This window comes from Coptis chinensis, chromosome 4, assembly GCF_015680905.1.
Source record: "Coptis chinensis isolate HL-2020 chromosome 4, ASM1568090v1, whole genome shotgun sequence".
In the NCBI taxonomy this organism is placed as follows: domain Eukaryota; kingdom Viridiplantae; phylum Streptophyta; class Magnoliopsida; order Ranunculales; family Ranunculaceae; genus Coptis; species Coptis chinensis.
The window spans coordinates 16,458,990-16,475,141 of NC_141459.1; the positions used below are offsets into that span (position 1 = coordinate 16,458,990).

Consider the following 16,152-nt stretch of genomic DNA (forward strand, 5'->3'; position numbering starts at 1 on the left):
CACTCAAAGTGACCTTGGAGTTTCGTAATCACAAATTACCACTTTTAGAATTAAGAGGGGCGTCACTTAAGTTGAGTGATGTCCAAACTTATTTTAAACTCTTGCGTGACTTGGACTCCAAATGACGCCCGAGTTTTTTTGCCAACTTGTATCCCAAATGAGAATTCCCTAGTTCGTTAAAAGGAAAAAGCAGTTTACATGGTATTTATGAGAGTGGGGAACTGGGGATGTAAACTTTACATCTTTTACACCTCCCATTGCTGATGGCCTGATGTGCCTTTGGTTGATCTTTTAACTAACGATCGAGTAACTACTAACTTACTAAGTTGGGTTGAGATTTCAGTAGGATATCGTGATATTTCGTACACTGAGGCCTATATGCAAAAAAAAGCCCAAAGTGGTACCCAAAAAGAAAGTATTACAATCATTCCTTGACTTGCGTCTTGAACCCCAAGAAACCGTTTATTGTCTTTCTACTCTTCTCTCTCTAAACAGTAAAAACCAAAACCCCAGTAACCCTCTCAAAAAATGCCACCAAATTATTCCAAAATATAAATCAAAATGCCCATCTCTCGTTTTGCTTCTATCATTCTTCCCAATCGCTCAACCAATCTTCTCCAAGGGTATGTTTAGCTTCAAAATCTCAGTTTGGGTATTCTTTATTTTTTCTTCTTCAAGTTATTTGAGATGGGTATCTGTTGAACTTGTTTATTTAATAACATGTTGATTTTGTGGTTAATGTTTTTTGAACTATTCTTATGTTGATGTTTGTGGTCTGTACACACTTAGCTGAAAAATTAGGTTGAACTTATATCACTGCCCTTTTTTAATGAACTTTTTATTAATGACGGTTAGCGACATTGTCTTATTTATCAACAAGTCACATATGGCACCAGTCATGGTAGAATAACCGGTGCCGCCTTAACCTAACCTAGAAGGCTAGAAGCTTAAAACTCAAATTACTTTTGTATCCTTTTTGACAAGTAATTGTTGTTTATCTTTAGAGAGGGGTTCAGTTTTTTTTTTCTTAACCTTTAAATAAACACACAAATATAAAAGAAAATGAATATATTACTAGATTTAACTTTTGCTAGTGTACAACCGCGATAGAGGTTAATGAAGCATTTTAGTTTTAATGGCTTCATAGATTCCTGTTATAGTAGAAAATAATGTTTGTGTCTTGTATACTTAACAATTGTATTGCCATTATAGGTTCCACTCCTATAGAAGATTTCAGTGCCGTGGCTACTGTGAAGCGCCAAAATGTAATAGGAAAATAACTACCCAAAATGTGGTACCTGAGAAACCATCGGATGTTAGGTCAAGATCGTGGTCTTGGGTTATTGTGGTATATGACATATTAACTCTCCACTTACTTACTATCCCTGTTAAACATTTTCGTATGGAGCTTTCCTGTGCCGTGAGAGTGATTTAGGTTCTCAGATTATGGTATTTGCAGCCTGCAGGTTTACTTATGATTGCTGGAGTGGGCACAGTTGTTCATTATAATGATGAGAGAAGAGCAGTTCCGAAAGGTTCTTCCTTTATGTCCTACGGCTCTGAATTTTTTGTGAAACTATTAAAAATGTTATTGGAAAATAATTCTTTATTTGCATATAAGATCCCTTTCTTCTGCCTTTTATCAACAAAATTTGTGAGTCAATTTAAACAAAGTAATAGTTTTGCTGTTTGTGTTCCTTCTATCCTTGATGAACTTCACATTTTCATATTAGAAAAATAGTAGAGCTTGTCATTATTATCTTGTCAACGAGCCAGCAAGGATGTGACAGTTGATTGGCTCACTGAAGCAGTTCTTGGTGCAAAATTTCTAAGATGGACTATATACGAGGGTTATTCTTTGTTTGGAAATATGTCATTACATATTTTACATGTGAAACTGAACAGAAAGGTTAATGATATTTCACATCACTAATTGGTGGGGATTGTCCTTTCAGTAGATCAGATCTCCTGGACTGAGATGCCGGGCAACAGTAAAAGTAAGAAATTGATAGAATGGTAGAGAATAAGTGTCTCCAGCAAACTTAAGGCTGCTCTAAGAAACTTTTATTATAGAAGGGAGATTTTCAACAGAAAAGGCAAAGACAAAATATTAGAATTAGCATTTTAGGGAAGCTTGCTCCTAAATTTATTCTGTTTTAGATAGCTGTCTTCATAAACGACTTTTATCTCTTATTTTATTAACATATTATCAGAAGACAAAGCTTGTCTAGTATAGTTGTGTATTCCTCTCCCCAAACTAAAATAAGAAGTCCTAGTCAAGTGCACAAAGATCCTGCCAGTGTATAACCTCCACATGCCGGTAAGTCCAGGGTGCCATGCATGCAGATAGGAAGATGCAGTGGGTTGCATGGGCCTTGGTGCAGTGGTATGTTTTAGAAACTGGAAAGCATGTTTCTGATAGTGTTTTGTTCATGCAGAAGGGGCGATGCTGTTGGTTGGTAGGGTCAAGGGTGTGAAGTAGTTCATGTCAAGGCCCAAAATTTCGATATCGGTTAATATATCGGTGTACCCAAAAACCGAGATATATCGGATATATCGGATATCTGGGTGACCAAAAGTTTCTAAAATATCGGATATCTCACCGATATATCTCGGATATCTCGGATCTCTCACGATATATCTCGGATATATAGGATATTTCATATATCGATTATCTCGAAATATCGATTATCTCGGCGATATAAACTTTCATATCGGAAATTCCGTATATCTTACCAATTTATCGAGATATATCGGCGAGATATCGGATATCTCGGCGATATTTTGGGCCTCCGTTATAACGCCTAACTTTTCTAAGTCACGGGCCCAAAATTTCGATATCGGTTAATATATCGGTGTACCCAAAACGAGATATATCGGATATATCGGATATCTCGGCTTTTGGTGACCAAATGCTGATATATCTCGGTATGGTATATCTCGGTATATAGGATATTTCGAAATTTCAATATTAAATTATTAACAATTGGTCAAAAAATCAACCGATATATATCGATTATCTCGAAATATCGATTATCTCGTCGATATAAACTTTCATATCGGAAATTCCGATATATCTCGGAAAAAAAAGGGGTTCAATATTCGGTGGATATATCTCGGAAAAATCGATATCGGTGTACCAATTTACCGAGATATATCGGCGAGATATCGGATATCTCGGCGATATTTTGGGCCCTGGTTCATGTGTAGAATTTGTATGATTACTCATAAAGTACGGGGAAATGTACAATTAGATGATACTTTTATTGGTGAAATTTTGCATCAAAGGGATACTTACTAAGTTAACTTTAATCTACTGTTCAGGACAAGGTAATGAGCGTGCAAAAAATACCATATATGGACCTAAATTTGGAGGGCCCTTCACGCTCTTTGATACTGAACACCATTTGGTTACTGAACGCAACCTTTTGGGGAATTGGGTGCTGCTCTACTTTGGCTACACTTCTTCTCCTGATGTTGGACCAGAAGAAGTTCAGAAAATGGCCAAGGTCATCAAAACACTAGGTTCGAAGCATGGGTTTATCTGTTTGCCCTCTTAAGCTTATTCAGTTGGTGTCGTTACTAGTTACTAATACTTGTACTTTGTTTCTTGAACTGGAGCAAGATTCTAAACAGAATGTGAATTTGATACCAATATTCGTTACTCTTGATCCTCAGCGGGATTCACTGTCACAACTCCGGGCTTACCTTAAAGGTTAGCCTTTTTTCTTTGTTTTTCATTTTAAATTGTAATTTGTACGGTTGTACTGAAAGTAGTTACTATAAATTTATTTCTCCCTCACCTTGGTTGTCCATTCATTATGCAGAATTCGATCACAGAATAGTTGGGCTAACGGGGCCAATTACTGCAGTAAGACAGATGGCTCAGGAGTACCGTGTTTATTTCAAGAAGGTCGAGGAAGATGGAAGTGATTATCTTATTGACTCTTCTCACAAAATGTATGATCATTTTTTTTTCTCAAGTTCATAAAAAACAAATTATACTTCTTTCGTCAAGCAATTTGATATAAAAACTCTGTAAAAATAAAACAGGTACTTGTTGCAACCAAACATGGAAATAGTTAGATGCTTTGGAGTAGAGTATGGTGCAGAACAACTTTCAGAAGAAATACTAATGGAGATGAGCAAAAGCACTAAGTAAATTGTCCATACGGGTTTCTCACTGTGGTTTTTTTTACTTGGTAAGGAATCTCTACTTTGTAAGGCTTACAGTTTTTCTTTTCGTTGGTTGGGATTGGTGTCAAGTGATTTGGAATGAACAGACATTGTAGTGCAGCCTCTCTTTCCCTTGACTTGGTAGCATGGAAATTCATGTTGAGTTATTTCTGAATGATGATTAAGAATTAGGCTTGTGGGTGTGCAGTGTTATACATTTTTCGGTCGGTAAAATTTTGTGGAAACGGCCTACCTGTGAATATTTCTCTGGTAAAATTTTCCGGTTTAAATTTAAAGGTATTGATTAACAAAAACGAAATTGTTTTGCTGATCCAGGAGACAAAAGTTAAACTTTTGGAAGTTATGTGTTGTATTTCATATTTGGATTGGCATCTACGTAACTAGTGTAACTGACTTTGCCTAATTGTTTGTAGGGATTTCCAGGACTTCTTTACTAGAGGGAAGCTACTGTAGATCATGGAGTGTACTAACCAACCTTATACAGTTTCTTTCATCCTTCTTTGTGGAATTAGGGCGGTGACTTGTCATAGTTCGTTCCTCTCTTCTTTCGTGGAAAACATTCACTACAATTTAAGGAAAGTAGAATTTGTAGCTCAATGCTCATTAAACCTGCATTTGTTCATGTAATTTGTCCCATGGAGGGATTTTTTGTATGGAAGTGACATCGTCAGTTGAACAATTTAGTTTCTTATTGTTTGTAGGCAAGGGGAAAACTTATGCCTTAATGATCAAAATTAGGGGCGTAAAAACGGCACTCGGCCCGCCTGACCCGGCCCATAGACAAAAAAAGCCCTCAAATATAAGCCTGCATGCAATTTGAGGGCAGGGCTGGCCCGACCCTCATATTTTGAGGGGAGGGTAAGGGCCTAGATATGGAAACATGAGGACGGCTTTCAGCCCGACCCTTTAAAGCCCTCACAAAGCTTGTATTAAGGCCCTCATTGATATTTAGATTTTCTAAACAAAATTACGTATAATACCCTTAGTTGTACGTATAATGTCCTTGATGGAGGTTCTCTCTCTCTTGTAATGAATATATTGTTAGAATATGTGAATATATTCTATAGAATATAGTTGTATTATATGGATATATCTCTATTCTATAGAATATATTCATATATTCTATTGTATATATTAATGAAGTTTAATAGGTTTTCAAGAATTTTTGTAATGAATATGTTAATCAACTAATGAAATTTGATAAAAACCAAATATGTTAATGAAGTCTAAACAAGTTGTATTCAAGAGTTTTGAATAATTGACAGTTATGCGGCCCGGCTATATACCCGCCCCCCGCGTCCGCCCACGCTTTTCTAAAGGGGGTTGAAGTGAGGGGCAAAGGGGTCAGATAATCAAGTGTTGGCCCTCACAGCCCGACCCTCATAGCATAAGGGGGTTGGGCCAGTCTGGCCCTCAAATCATATAGGCTTTATGATTTGAAGGTCGGGCTGGCCCGGCCCGGCCCATTTTACACCCCTAATCAAAATTAGGATACTTTTGGACCTCTATGACCATGAAAGATATATCTGACTCGTTGGGTGATCCTGTAAGCTCAAGAATAGTTAGTGGCGTGCGTTTTCTTCTCTATTGTCACTTGCAATATGCTGGAGATGCATGTTAAATGGTACATACAGGATCTGTTTTATGAATCCACTATTTTTTTGCTTAAGTGTTATGAATTCACTACATTCGATAATAAACTTATAAACGAGACTTGAATACGTTTTGGTAAGTTTTTATCATGGGACATGACCAATTGCAATTTATTTGTATGGGTTTTGCATTACAAAGCTCATCTTGTCACATGATCAGGCATGAGCTGATAGCTGGTTATCGTGAGGGTGTGGACTTCATTGCCATATACATCTGTGATTCTTATCTTATAAGTACCATATCTAGATTCTTAGCTCACCACCTAGTTTTTAACGGGAGACTAGCTCCTACTGTCCTTCACTTTTACCCTGCTTTGGCTAGGTCCATAGATTATGCTTTCATAACTGAATGTTATGAGTGTTTAAGCTTGGGCTTGAATATAGAAAGTTGGACTGGGCACCGGTACTCATCCTGCACTTGCATCGCCCAAAGAAATGTATCTGTGAGATGAAAGCCAATGCTTGAGACTACTTGGAGAGTAATTTCAGACTTTCAGTTATGTTCTGAGAAAATATTGAGAAAAAGAACAAAAAAAAAAAGGGCCCGTTACAAGATCTAATGGCTATGGCTACGAGATGAATTTTTTTTTCAAATGAAAAAGCATTACCGTTTGATCTTAAAAATGGGAGGGGTAACTAACCCCTCAGAATAAGTTAAATGGGTTTTAAGCTTTTGGATGTGGAATGTGCCATTTTACGTAAAAGGCACATGCTCTTCTTTTGCTCTCCTTACGTATCACTTTTCCCAACTTGAGCCTTGCATCTCAAGAATTCAAGAAAATCCATGCGAAGCAGCTGCTCGGACAAGAAATCATTCTTTTAAGGCCCACCGTTTATTCTTTTAATTGCCCCTTCTCATGAATGAAAAGTGGGTGGTAAATCTTGTATTATAATTCAATTTAGAAGATAAAAGATTAAAAGCATTAGAAAACCGAACAAACTGGACATTATTATGAGGTTTCCTATAGAAAAATTATAACTTCCTCGAAGGTTCGAGAAGTTCCATTTTACCGTTTTGGCATACAATTCTTATTTCCTTGAAAGAGAGTGGATATGATTGTTGAGGTGTATAATTGTGATTGCTCCTTTGAACACATCCTTCACCAGATGAAATCACATACATCCAGTCCGTTTGGCCCTATCCTTGAAATGGTTACACCAAAACTGGTCAGAAATCGGGAACGGTTGATCTGTTTTTTTTTTCCTACTTAAAAACATCTAGTTTTTTTTAGACAAACATTTCTGCTGTTTACTTATGCCGAAGTTGTAGTGGAGAGCGTTCAAAGTAAGCACAACAATCTCTATCTCCGGACATGGCTTTGAGTCTTTGCCTCCCTTTTAAAATATGTGAAGTTGTGTTTTGTGTAAGCTTCGAGTCTCAATCTTCATGTGTTGAACTTTCTTTCTTTATGCAAAAATATCAGAATTAAGAAGTAGAAGCTAGCCCCTACATATTATTCCGTTCACTTTGCTTACTAATTCCTCATTTCGTCATTCTTCATCAGCACTTCAAGGCTGATGACACAATCCTACGTATGTATAAATGCCTAATGTTAAAAAATTATTTCTCTGTGTTAAGCATCTTTTGCTAAACTCGTGATAACTGAAAAAACCTCTTCATTAACTTCATGCTGAAGACAGTACATCTTGAGTGGCCATGCATCATTTGTTTGGTCACTAGGTGTAACCTGTGCCTTCGGCACGGAGTAATATAGTCATTTGAACTATATCAATTTCAATTGAAAATTTTATACTAAATAAGTTAGTGGATATAGTTAATTGATTGTGAAATAGTTAAATTAGTCAAAATTAATTTGTCGTAATATTGTTAGAGACAAACTATACCTTGAAGTTAGTGGATATAAGAACTTGTTACTTATAAGTTTGTGTAAGTAAAGCCTTGATACTTACGCTTGTCAGACTTATAAATAGTAAACATATATATTAAAAAAGGGTCTACCACGTACTTATAAGTTGCTGGGGAAAAACACAGAAAAAGTTGTCAACCACTTACAATTAGAATAAGTAATCAGCACTGACAAAAACAAATAATCAAAGACGCCCTAATCCTGCATGACCTAACTTATAGTCTATCAAACTGGAGTTGTTATATTTGATATGAAGATGTTTTAGAACAAATTCAATAATAACTCAGAATTTCATCAGCTTACACGACGAGAAAAATGGGCCAACACAATAGTAGCGTCTATTTTAACAATAACAGTAATGTAAGACGCAGGATCAGTTGTCACTTATTTTTCACCTTTTTTTTGTTGTTATACATCCACACTTTGAAAACATGTTTCTTAACTCCAATTTCCCAACAAAACTTACTAGGAGCAGTAGCATCAGATTTATGTGTTCTCCAACCTAATATATCAGCAAACTGTGTCATTCTATTCTGCTGCACCTTGGTGAATTTTGTTCTAAATCGTTTGCTCTTCACGCTATTATAATCACCAGCCCCACCGACTTCTTCTAACATTTGATCATCAGGTTCTTGTAATAGGGGTGCTTGATCACTTCCAGCTGGACCAGAGAGCTCTTGACGGTGGAAATTTCTATGGCACCCACATGCGGCACATTTAAGATAAAAATCTGTATTTTCAACAACACGACCACCATGACTTATAGGTATGTACTGACCACATCCATCTTTAGCATGCCCGCCAATTGAAGCAGCATGATTTTTCATGCACTCTTTATAACTCACAACCTTGGGTTCTGATGTAACGAATGATCCATTGTTGTTTGACGCGGTTGTTGTATTCGTGAATAGAACTATGCTTAATTCTAAAACCCTTTCTTCCATGATCTTCAAAGATAAATGAAATTTTTTTGCTGGAGAAGAAAAATGTCTATGATAAAATGAAATTTCCTCAATTTATAGGCATAACATGCTAGGGTTTTGGTAGCTGTTTCCACATTACTTTATTATAGTTTTATACCTAACAACAATTCGATTTTTCTGTATACAACAACGATATTATTTTTTTAGATAGAAACTTCAATCTGTCAAACAAAAATATTTTATTTTCACGGGGCACATAAAGGGAAACTTGTGTCTATAGCCTTTAAGTGATATGTATCAGTCCCACTTTGTTAATTTGTTGAGAGAAAAACTTTAGTGAGTGCTTTACTTTTTGCCTTATATGGGCCCCATTGTAACTCGAGCTCAACGCAATCCTAACTCTAGTGGAGTGGAATGAAGTTGAAGTTTCTTTCATTGCGTCATCTAACATTGAAACCAAAATTTTAACTAATGAAATATGTATTATTGTTTAAGTAGATTACATTAATTAACTTAACATTACATGAGAAAAGTAAATAATAATTTATAGTTAATAGTGATTAAATAATAACAACATAAAATATCCTCTTCATTATTACATGTTTTTTTTGGGTTGGGTTTAATGTATAATTTGGACGTAGAGAATTGAATGTGTGCATCCGTGAAAAAATGTAATGGGTCAGAGACTCATGGTTCATTTTTTTGTCAAATATTTTGGTCCCGCGGGGTGATATAGTAGTCATAGGTATTAAATGCACTTTGACGCCACAACTTTCTTAAATTCCACCAAAGGCAGTCAACATTCTGCTTACCTTTAAAACAACTCTTCTACTTTAGCAGTTGTCGAGTTCCATCTATTAGAACAATATTTTATTCTAACTAATCTACATAATTAAGTGTATTTTTTAAATTATTTTGATAAGTTAAAAATTCAGGTGTTACTATATTATGTTTTGAAAGTCTTAATGCAAGAGACGGGATGATACACTATTTTGAAATGCTATTGTGATGTTGGCTAAGTTCAGTCAAACATGGGATATATCAAATTATGGAGAAAATGATATAGCTATTCTGAGTGAGTCGCACCAATATCTTGATAATCTTTCTTCACAAACTTTTTTGTGTTCTTGGAAATGTAATTTGGAAAATAGAATGTGATAATTTGTCAGTTAGTTGAAAAATGAATGACATTGACGTAGAAATATGACGTGGTTGTATAGTAACTTACGCGTACGATTAAATGAGAGTTTAATTATTTTTGACATGCGTGGCACGAATGGTTGTTAACATGTAACTTTTAAAGATGGATTTAACATTATTTGCAATAAGTTAGTCAGCAAAATGTTTATATCAACAGAATAATATAAGAAAATTATCAATAACAAATAAAAAATTAACTAAATATATTAACATGATACAATAGATTTATTTTTAAAAAATTAAAACAAAACTCAGGTTCCTTGAATGTTCACATACGTTTATTTGGGTCTAGACACCTATTGCTACCTTCCATAATAGTAAAACAACACAAATAAATATAGTTAATATGACGACCCTCTTTGCATCTTCGATCTCCTGAGCATAAATATCAACTTCGTAGCACATGGTTAATGTTAATTGTTTATTTAAACAAATAGTTACCAATATAAAATCATTAATGTGTCTATTTGTTCACATTGAAAATTAAAAAAAAAAACACACACACACACACACATACGAACAAACAAAGAAAGGGACAATACAGTAATCTTGTGTAATAAGCATTCAGGATTGTAATGAAATGAATTACTTTAAACAATTGGGGAAAAAAATAAAACAACTTATAATTTTTTTTAAGCAACTATTTAGACCTACAATATCAAAATTTGGTATATATATATTGGAGGTCTTTGAATAGCAATATATACCAGAAATATTGTTTTTTATTGGTGTAGTGGTGGTATTGGGGGCCCGAAGTGTCAAGGAGAGGATGCACCCGAGTTAACGCAAGATAGTATGCCGCCGACGCATTTGGATCGGGCTAAGTCACGTGGTCGCAGTACGGAAACCCTACACGTGTAGAGAGGGGGACCGCGAGATGGAGGGACAGGTGGAGGGCCCGGATGAAGAAAGGAGAGGATATAAAGAGAAAGTGAAGAGAAGAGAAGAGAAGAGGAGGCCACCAAGGAAAAAAGAGAGCAGAGTGTCTAAGAAGAAGGAGGCGAGAGAAGAGAAGAAGGGGAACTGTAACAAGTATTGTGCAGCTAGGGGTTTAGTTCTTGCAGTAGAAAAAGAGTTGTAACATTTGGCGCCGTCTGTGGGGAACGAAGAAATGGCACCAAAGAAGGCGGTGGGTAGACCTCGGAAGGCAAGAGTCATAGAACAGATGCCAGAAGTGGCGGTGGAGGAAGGGGAAGAGCGAGGGGAGGGAAGGGGAGAAGAAGAAGTTCGACTTATGCGGGAGGAGATTGAAAGGCTGAGGGAAGAAAATGAGGGGCTGAGGAGAGAAAGAGAAAGGAGTGAGGAGGAGTCCGAGGAAGAGACAAGGGAGGAATCGGAGAGCGAAAGGGTGGAAGAGGAGGAGGAACAAGGGCCGACTCTGGTGGACAACCCAGTGACAGGATTAACGATGGAGCAAGTCCAACAAATGATTAACAACGACCGGGAGGCGAATCTACTGCAAACGAAAGTTCGGATAAAGGCCCAGCCAGTGGTGGTGGATCGAACCCGCAACTACCGGCAGATCGCGATATGGACCTCGGAGGTGCCGAAACGTTTCAATCAGCCAAGGTTTGAGAGATATGACGGAACGGGAGACTCGGCAGATCACCTTCATCACTTTCGGCAGCAGATGCCTCTCTGGCAAGAGGCCAAGTATGATGGTTTGCGGTGTATGATGTTCCCGGCCAGTCTTAAAGGAGGGGCTTCCGACTGGTACTATCGGTTGCCGTCAAGGAGCATAACCAATTTCCAAGGGTTGGAGCAAGCCTTTGTTGATCACTTTATACATCAGAAGCGGAGGGTGGTAGACATCGCGGCCTTATTTAACGTCAGACAAAGGTCCGCCGAATCGGTCAGGGAGTACCTATGTCGCTTCAAGGCGGAAACACTTAAAGTGGAAAATCTGGATGAGAGGACGGCGGTAATAGCGTTCGAGAGGGGGCTGCGACCAGGTACGGCGGTACATCAGTCCGTGGCAAAGAATGAGATTGCGACATTGCACGAACTCTATCCGCGTGTAGAGAAGTATATCAGATATGAGGACACTATGCAGAAAGACTCAAAGAGGGGAGCTAAGGCAGTTACAGCGGTAGAAAAAGGAAAGGAACGCAGGAAGACGGAGGGAGAAGACAGAGGTCGGGAAAGGTATCGCGGTAAGACACCGCGGCTGGAGAGGGGGAGAGAAAGGGCACGCAGGGAGCAGAGGGAGAGAAATCCATACCGCGAGGTGGAGCAAGTGCCCCTGGCTAGACCGTTGATTGAGATACTGCCGTTGATAAAGAATGTGCCGGGATATGAAGGTCCGCGAACATTTCCTGCCGAAATGCCTAATAAACCCTACTGCGAATATCACCAGGTACACAATCATGGAACAAACGACTGCTATGCTTTAAAATGGTTGGTCCAGAGGTTAGTGGAGAAGGGAGTGATGAGGGAATTCGTAGCGGAACCTCAGAATAGGGAGCCGGTGCCCAATGCCGGAAGAATATTGGGAACCATAAACGTCATCTTCAGTGGGGAGGCACTGAGTCACAATGACCACCGGGATAAGGTCAGGAGGACAGCGAGCATTCAACAAGTTAATGAGTCCCACCGAGGGCAGAGTTACGGCATGGAGCTAAGGAAGGGGGAAGAGGGGATTACCTTCTCCAATGCAGATCTCCGAACCGTGGATACTCCGCATGAAGATACGCTAGTCATCACGGTAGCAATGGGTAATTATGTGGTCAAAAGAGTCCTGATTGACTGTGGCAGCGCCGTGGATTTGCTGTTTAAGGGAGCTCTTGAGGAGATGGGGATGGACCCGGGCAACTAAGGCCCCCGCGGACCAGCTTGTACGGGTTCAATGGGAGCGTCACGGAGCCTATGGGTGAACTTTTGTTGCCAGTGACAACGGGTCCGGTGACGGTGTTCTCGAGATTTATGGTGGTGGACTCCCAATCCCAGTACAACGCGATCCTAGGGAGGAGATGGATACACGAGATGAGAGCGGTGCCCTCGACTTATTATCAGGTAATACGCTTCCCTACCCCTACGGGAACATACGAGGTCCGCGGAGATCAGGTGGCCTCCAAGAACAGCCACCAGAACACAATTAAGAGGATGTCCCGTGAGCCGGGGTGTGGATCGGCGAACCCGAGGAAGAAGTCGGCATAGCAATTACAGTGCGGGGCCGTGGAGGGGGCGGAAGAGGCCGCGATGGTTCCAAAGACTTTGGACAAAACAGAAATAGTGGGTCTGGGAGAGGGCGGAGAGGGGAAGTTGACGTCGATTGGATCAAGGCTGACGAGCAAGTGGAAGGCTAAGTTGGTGCAATGTTTGGTGGAGAACAAGGACGTGTTCGCATGGGGAATAGAAGATGTTACGGGCTTGATCCGGATTCGCATGTCATCGCCTACATATGGGGGGACGCCCCGTGAGAGACGTAAGATGAGGGAATGAGGGCTAAATACGTGGAAGGAATCCGGGAAGAGGTTGCCGCAGACTCTAAAGAATGCCGGGATCATAAGAGAGGTGGAGTTCACGGAGTGGCTGTCCAACATAGTGGCGGTCCCAAAGAAAAATGGGAGGGTGCGGATGTGTGTCGACTTCACGGACGTAAACCTGGAGTGTCCGAAGGATAGTTATCCTATGCCGCGAGTGGACGAATTGGTAGACAGGACGGCGGGCTTCAGAATATTCTCATTTATGGATGCGTCCATGGGGTACAACCAGGTCGCGATGTACGGGCCTGATCAGGAAAAGACATCATTCGTGGTAGAAGGAGGCACATACTGCTACACGAGGATGCCATTCGGGTTGAAAAATGCAGGGGCTACATTCCAGCGGTTGGGAGAGAAAATGTTCGAGGGCAAGATCCGGCGGGGCATTGAGATATACATCGATGATATGGTGGAGAAAAGCATGTCAGAATTAGAGCACCTGGAGGGGTTGAGGGAGACGTTCCAGATACTACGGGCCCACAACCTGAAACTTAACCCAGAGAAATGTACATTTGGAGTCACCACAGGGAAATTTCTGGGGTACATCGTGACGCAGCGGGGAATAGAGGCAAACCCTGAACAGATAAGATCGCTGGTGGAGATGTCGTCGCCGCAGACAGTGAAGGAGGTGCAGCGGTTGGCAGGTAGAGTCGCGGCTCTCAACAGGTTTATCTCAAAGTCATCCGACAAATGTAGGCCACTGTATCGACTGTTGAGGAACACCACGGATTTCAAATGGACAGCGGAGTGCGAAGAGGCATTCCGGGGGCTTAAGAGTTATTTAGAGGAGACACCGTTCTTTGCCGCGTCCGGCGGGGAAAAATTGTTTTTGTAACTTGGGGTCACGATTACGAATCAGCTCGATCCCCTCGTTCGGGTAGTAGATAAAATAGAAAGACCAGTGTACTTCCAGAGCAAAACCTTGTTAGACGCAGAGACTAGGTACAGTCGAGTAGAGAAGTACGCCTTAGCCTTGGTATTTTCGGCCCTGAAGCTGAAGCCCTATTTTGAAGCTCATGCAGTAATCGTGGTGACTAACCTGCCCCTCAAGCAGGCTCTGAGGGCTGAAAAATCAGGGAGGATGCTGAAATGGGCCGTGATGCTTAGCTCATATGAGATTCAGTATCAAGTCAGGACAGCGGAGAAGGCTCAGGCGGTGGCGGAATTCTTGGCAGAGTTCCCTGCAGAGGATCCAACATGGGGGGAGGAGATGGTTTTGGAGCCCGAGAGAGAGGAGGAACTGGATTGTCTGAACCCCTGGGATGCAAGGAATGGGTGGAGGGTGTTTGCTGACGGATCAGCAACAGATGCGGGCAGCGGAATAGGCGTGGTACTGGTCACTCCGGAGAACAATAGGTTAGAGCAGACAATGAAATTGGGCTTTGCAGCATCAAACAACGAGGCGGAGTATGAGGCTGTGATCGCGGGCATGAGAATGGCAGTAGAATTGGGCGTGAGAGAACTCACCGTATACTCCGACTCCAATTTGGTGGTATGCCAGCGAATGGGGATTCGGCTCGATGTCCTAGAATGGCAAGGTATTTGGGGGTCCTGCGGGCCTGGGCCTCGAAATTCAACCAAATCCGATTCATCCATCTGAACCGTGGGGAGAACCGCCACGCCGATGCTCTGGCTTACGTAGCCGCCGCCATTCCAGGATCTGAGGAAAGGACGATTGAGATAAGGAAATTGAGCAGGCCGAGTACCGAGGAAAAGCTAGAGGTAATGATCACGACGGGGGGTGATGACGGATGGATGGGTCCGTTCAAACAGTTCTTGGAGGGGATCGAGGTGAAAGACCCTAAAGAAAGGCGTAGATTGGAACAGGCGTCTCGGAGGTACACACTGATTCGAGGAGAATTGTATAGAAGGAACTTCAACGGGCCTCTGTTGAAATGTTTGGGGCCGGAGCTGGCTCAAGAGGTGCTCAGTGAGCTACACGAGGGAGACTGCGGGAGCCATTCAGCGGGCCGTACAATGGTACACCGTTTGTTGACACAAGGTTACTTTTGGCCACATATGAAAAGAGACGCTGTGGAGTTCTCCAGGAAGTGTGAGAAATGTCAAAGATTCTCTCAACTGATATGGGCCCCAGCCGAGCCGCTGCACTGTGTATCAAGTCCGTGGCCATTTGCAATGTGGGCCCTCGACATAGTGGGGCCGCTGCCAATGGCCCGTGGAAAGAGGAGGTTCCTGTTGGTCGCAACAGACTACTTTACGAAGTGGATTGAAGCCGTGCCCCTGCAAGTGGTAAAGGAAGCCCAAGTAATTAAGTTCTTGTGGGAGAACATCATTTGCCGTTTCGGGTTGCCATATGCTATCGTTGCAGATAATGGAGCGCAGTTCACGGGATCGAGAGTTAAGAGCTTTCTGCAAACCTATCATGTGAAGCAGAGGTTTTCGGCCCCGTACAATCCCGAGGGCAATGGGCCCCGTACAATCTCAAGAGAAAGTTGGAAAGCAAGAAAGGATCCTGGGCCGACGAGCTCAACCATGTACTATGGGCATATCGAACAACGCCGCGGACCACTACAAAGGAGACCCCTTTTCTTTAGCCTATGGTGTTGAGGCCATGATACCAACAGAACTGGTGGCAGCTACTACTAGAACTTCAGCCATTGAGGACGGATCAAACTGGGGCATCCTAGCCAGAGATATGAATCTAGCCGATGAAAGAAGAGACACCGCGCGCATCCGACTAGAAGAGTACCATCGCCGCCTCCAACGGCAATACAATAAGAGGGTGAAGCCTAGGAGCTTTAAGGTGGGAGACCGGGTACTGAGGCGGGTAACCCCCAACACCAAGAAGATGAGCGAGGGAAAGCTGGGT

General features: G+C 41.2%; 2 protein-coding genes and 1 pseudogene across 2 annotated transcripts; 2 read left to right on the forward strand and 1 right to left on the reverse strand.

Moving 5' to 3' along the window:
* Window positions 1-421: 421 nt before the first annotated feature.
* On the forward strand, window positions 422-4,876 carry HCC2 (Thioredoxin superfamily protein). The gene is made up of 8 exons (XM_086607126.1): window positions 422-623; window positions 1,213-1,348; window positions 1,460-1,535; window positions 3,325-3,525; window positions 3,626-3,715; window positions 3,828-3,960; window positions 4,054-4,202; window positions 4,611-4,876. Exons 1-7 carry the CDS (start codon window positions 562-564, stop codon window positions 4,160-4,162), a joined length of 807 nt encoding a protein of 268 aa, XP_086463252.1. The 5' UTR covers window positions 422-561; the 3' UTR covers window positions 4,163-4,202; window positions 4,611-4,876.
* A 3,221-nt stretch (window positions 4,877-8,097) lies between these two features.
* Window positions 8,098-8,661, reverse strand: LOC147502186 (zinc-finger homeodomain protein 6 pseudogene; annotated as a pseudogene).
* Window positions 8,662-10,951: 2,290 nt separating this feature from the next.
* On the forward strand, window positions 10,952-12,655 carry LOC147502187 (uncharacterized). The gene has a single exon (XM_086604466.1). It carries the CDS (start codon window positions 10,952-10,954, stop codon window positions 12,653-12,655), a length of 1,704 nt encoding a protein of 567 aa, XP_086460592.1.
* The last annotated feature ends 3,497 nt before the right edge of the window (window positions 12,656-16,152 follow it).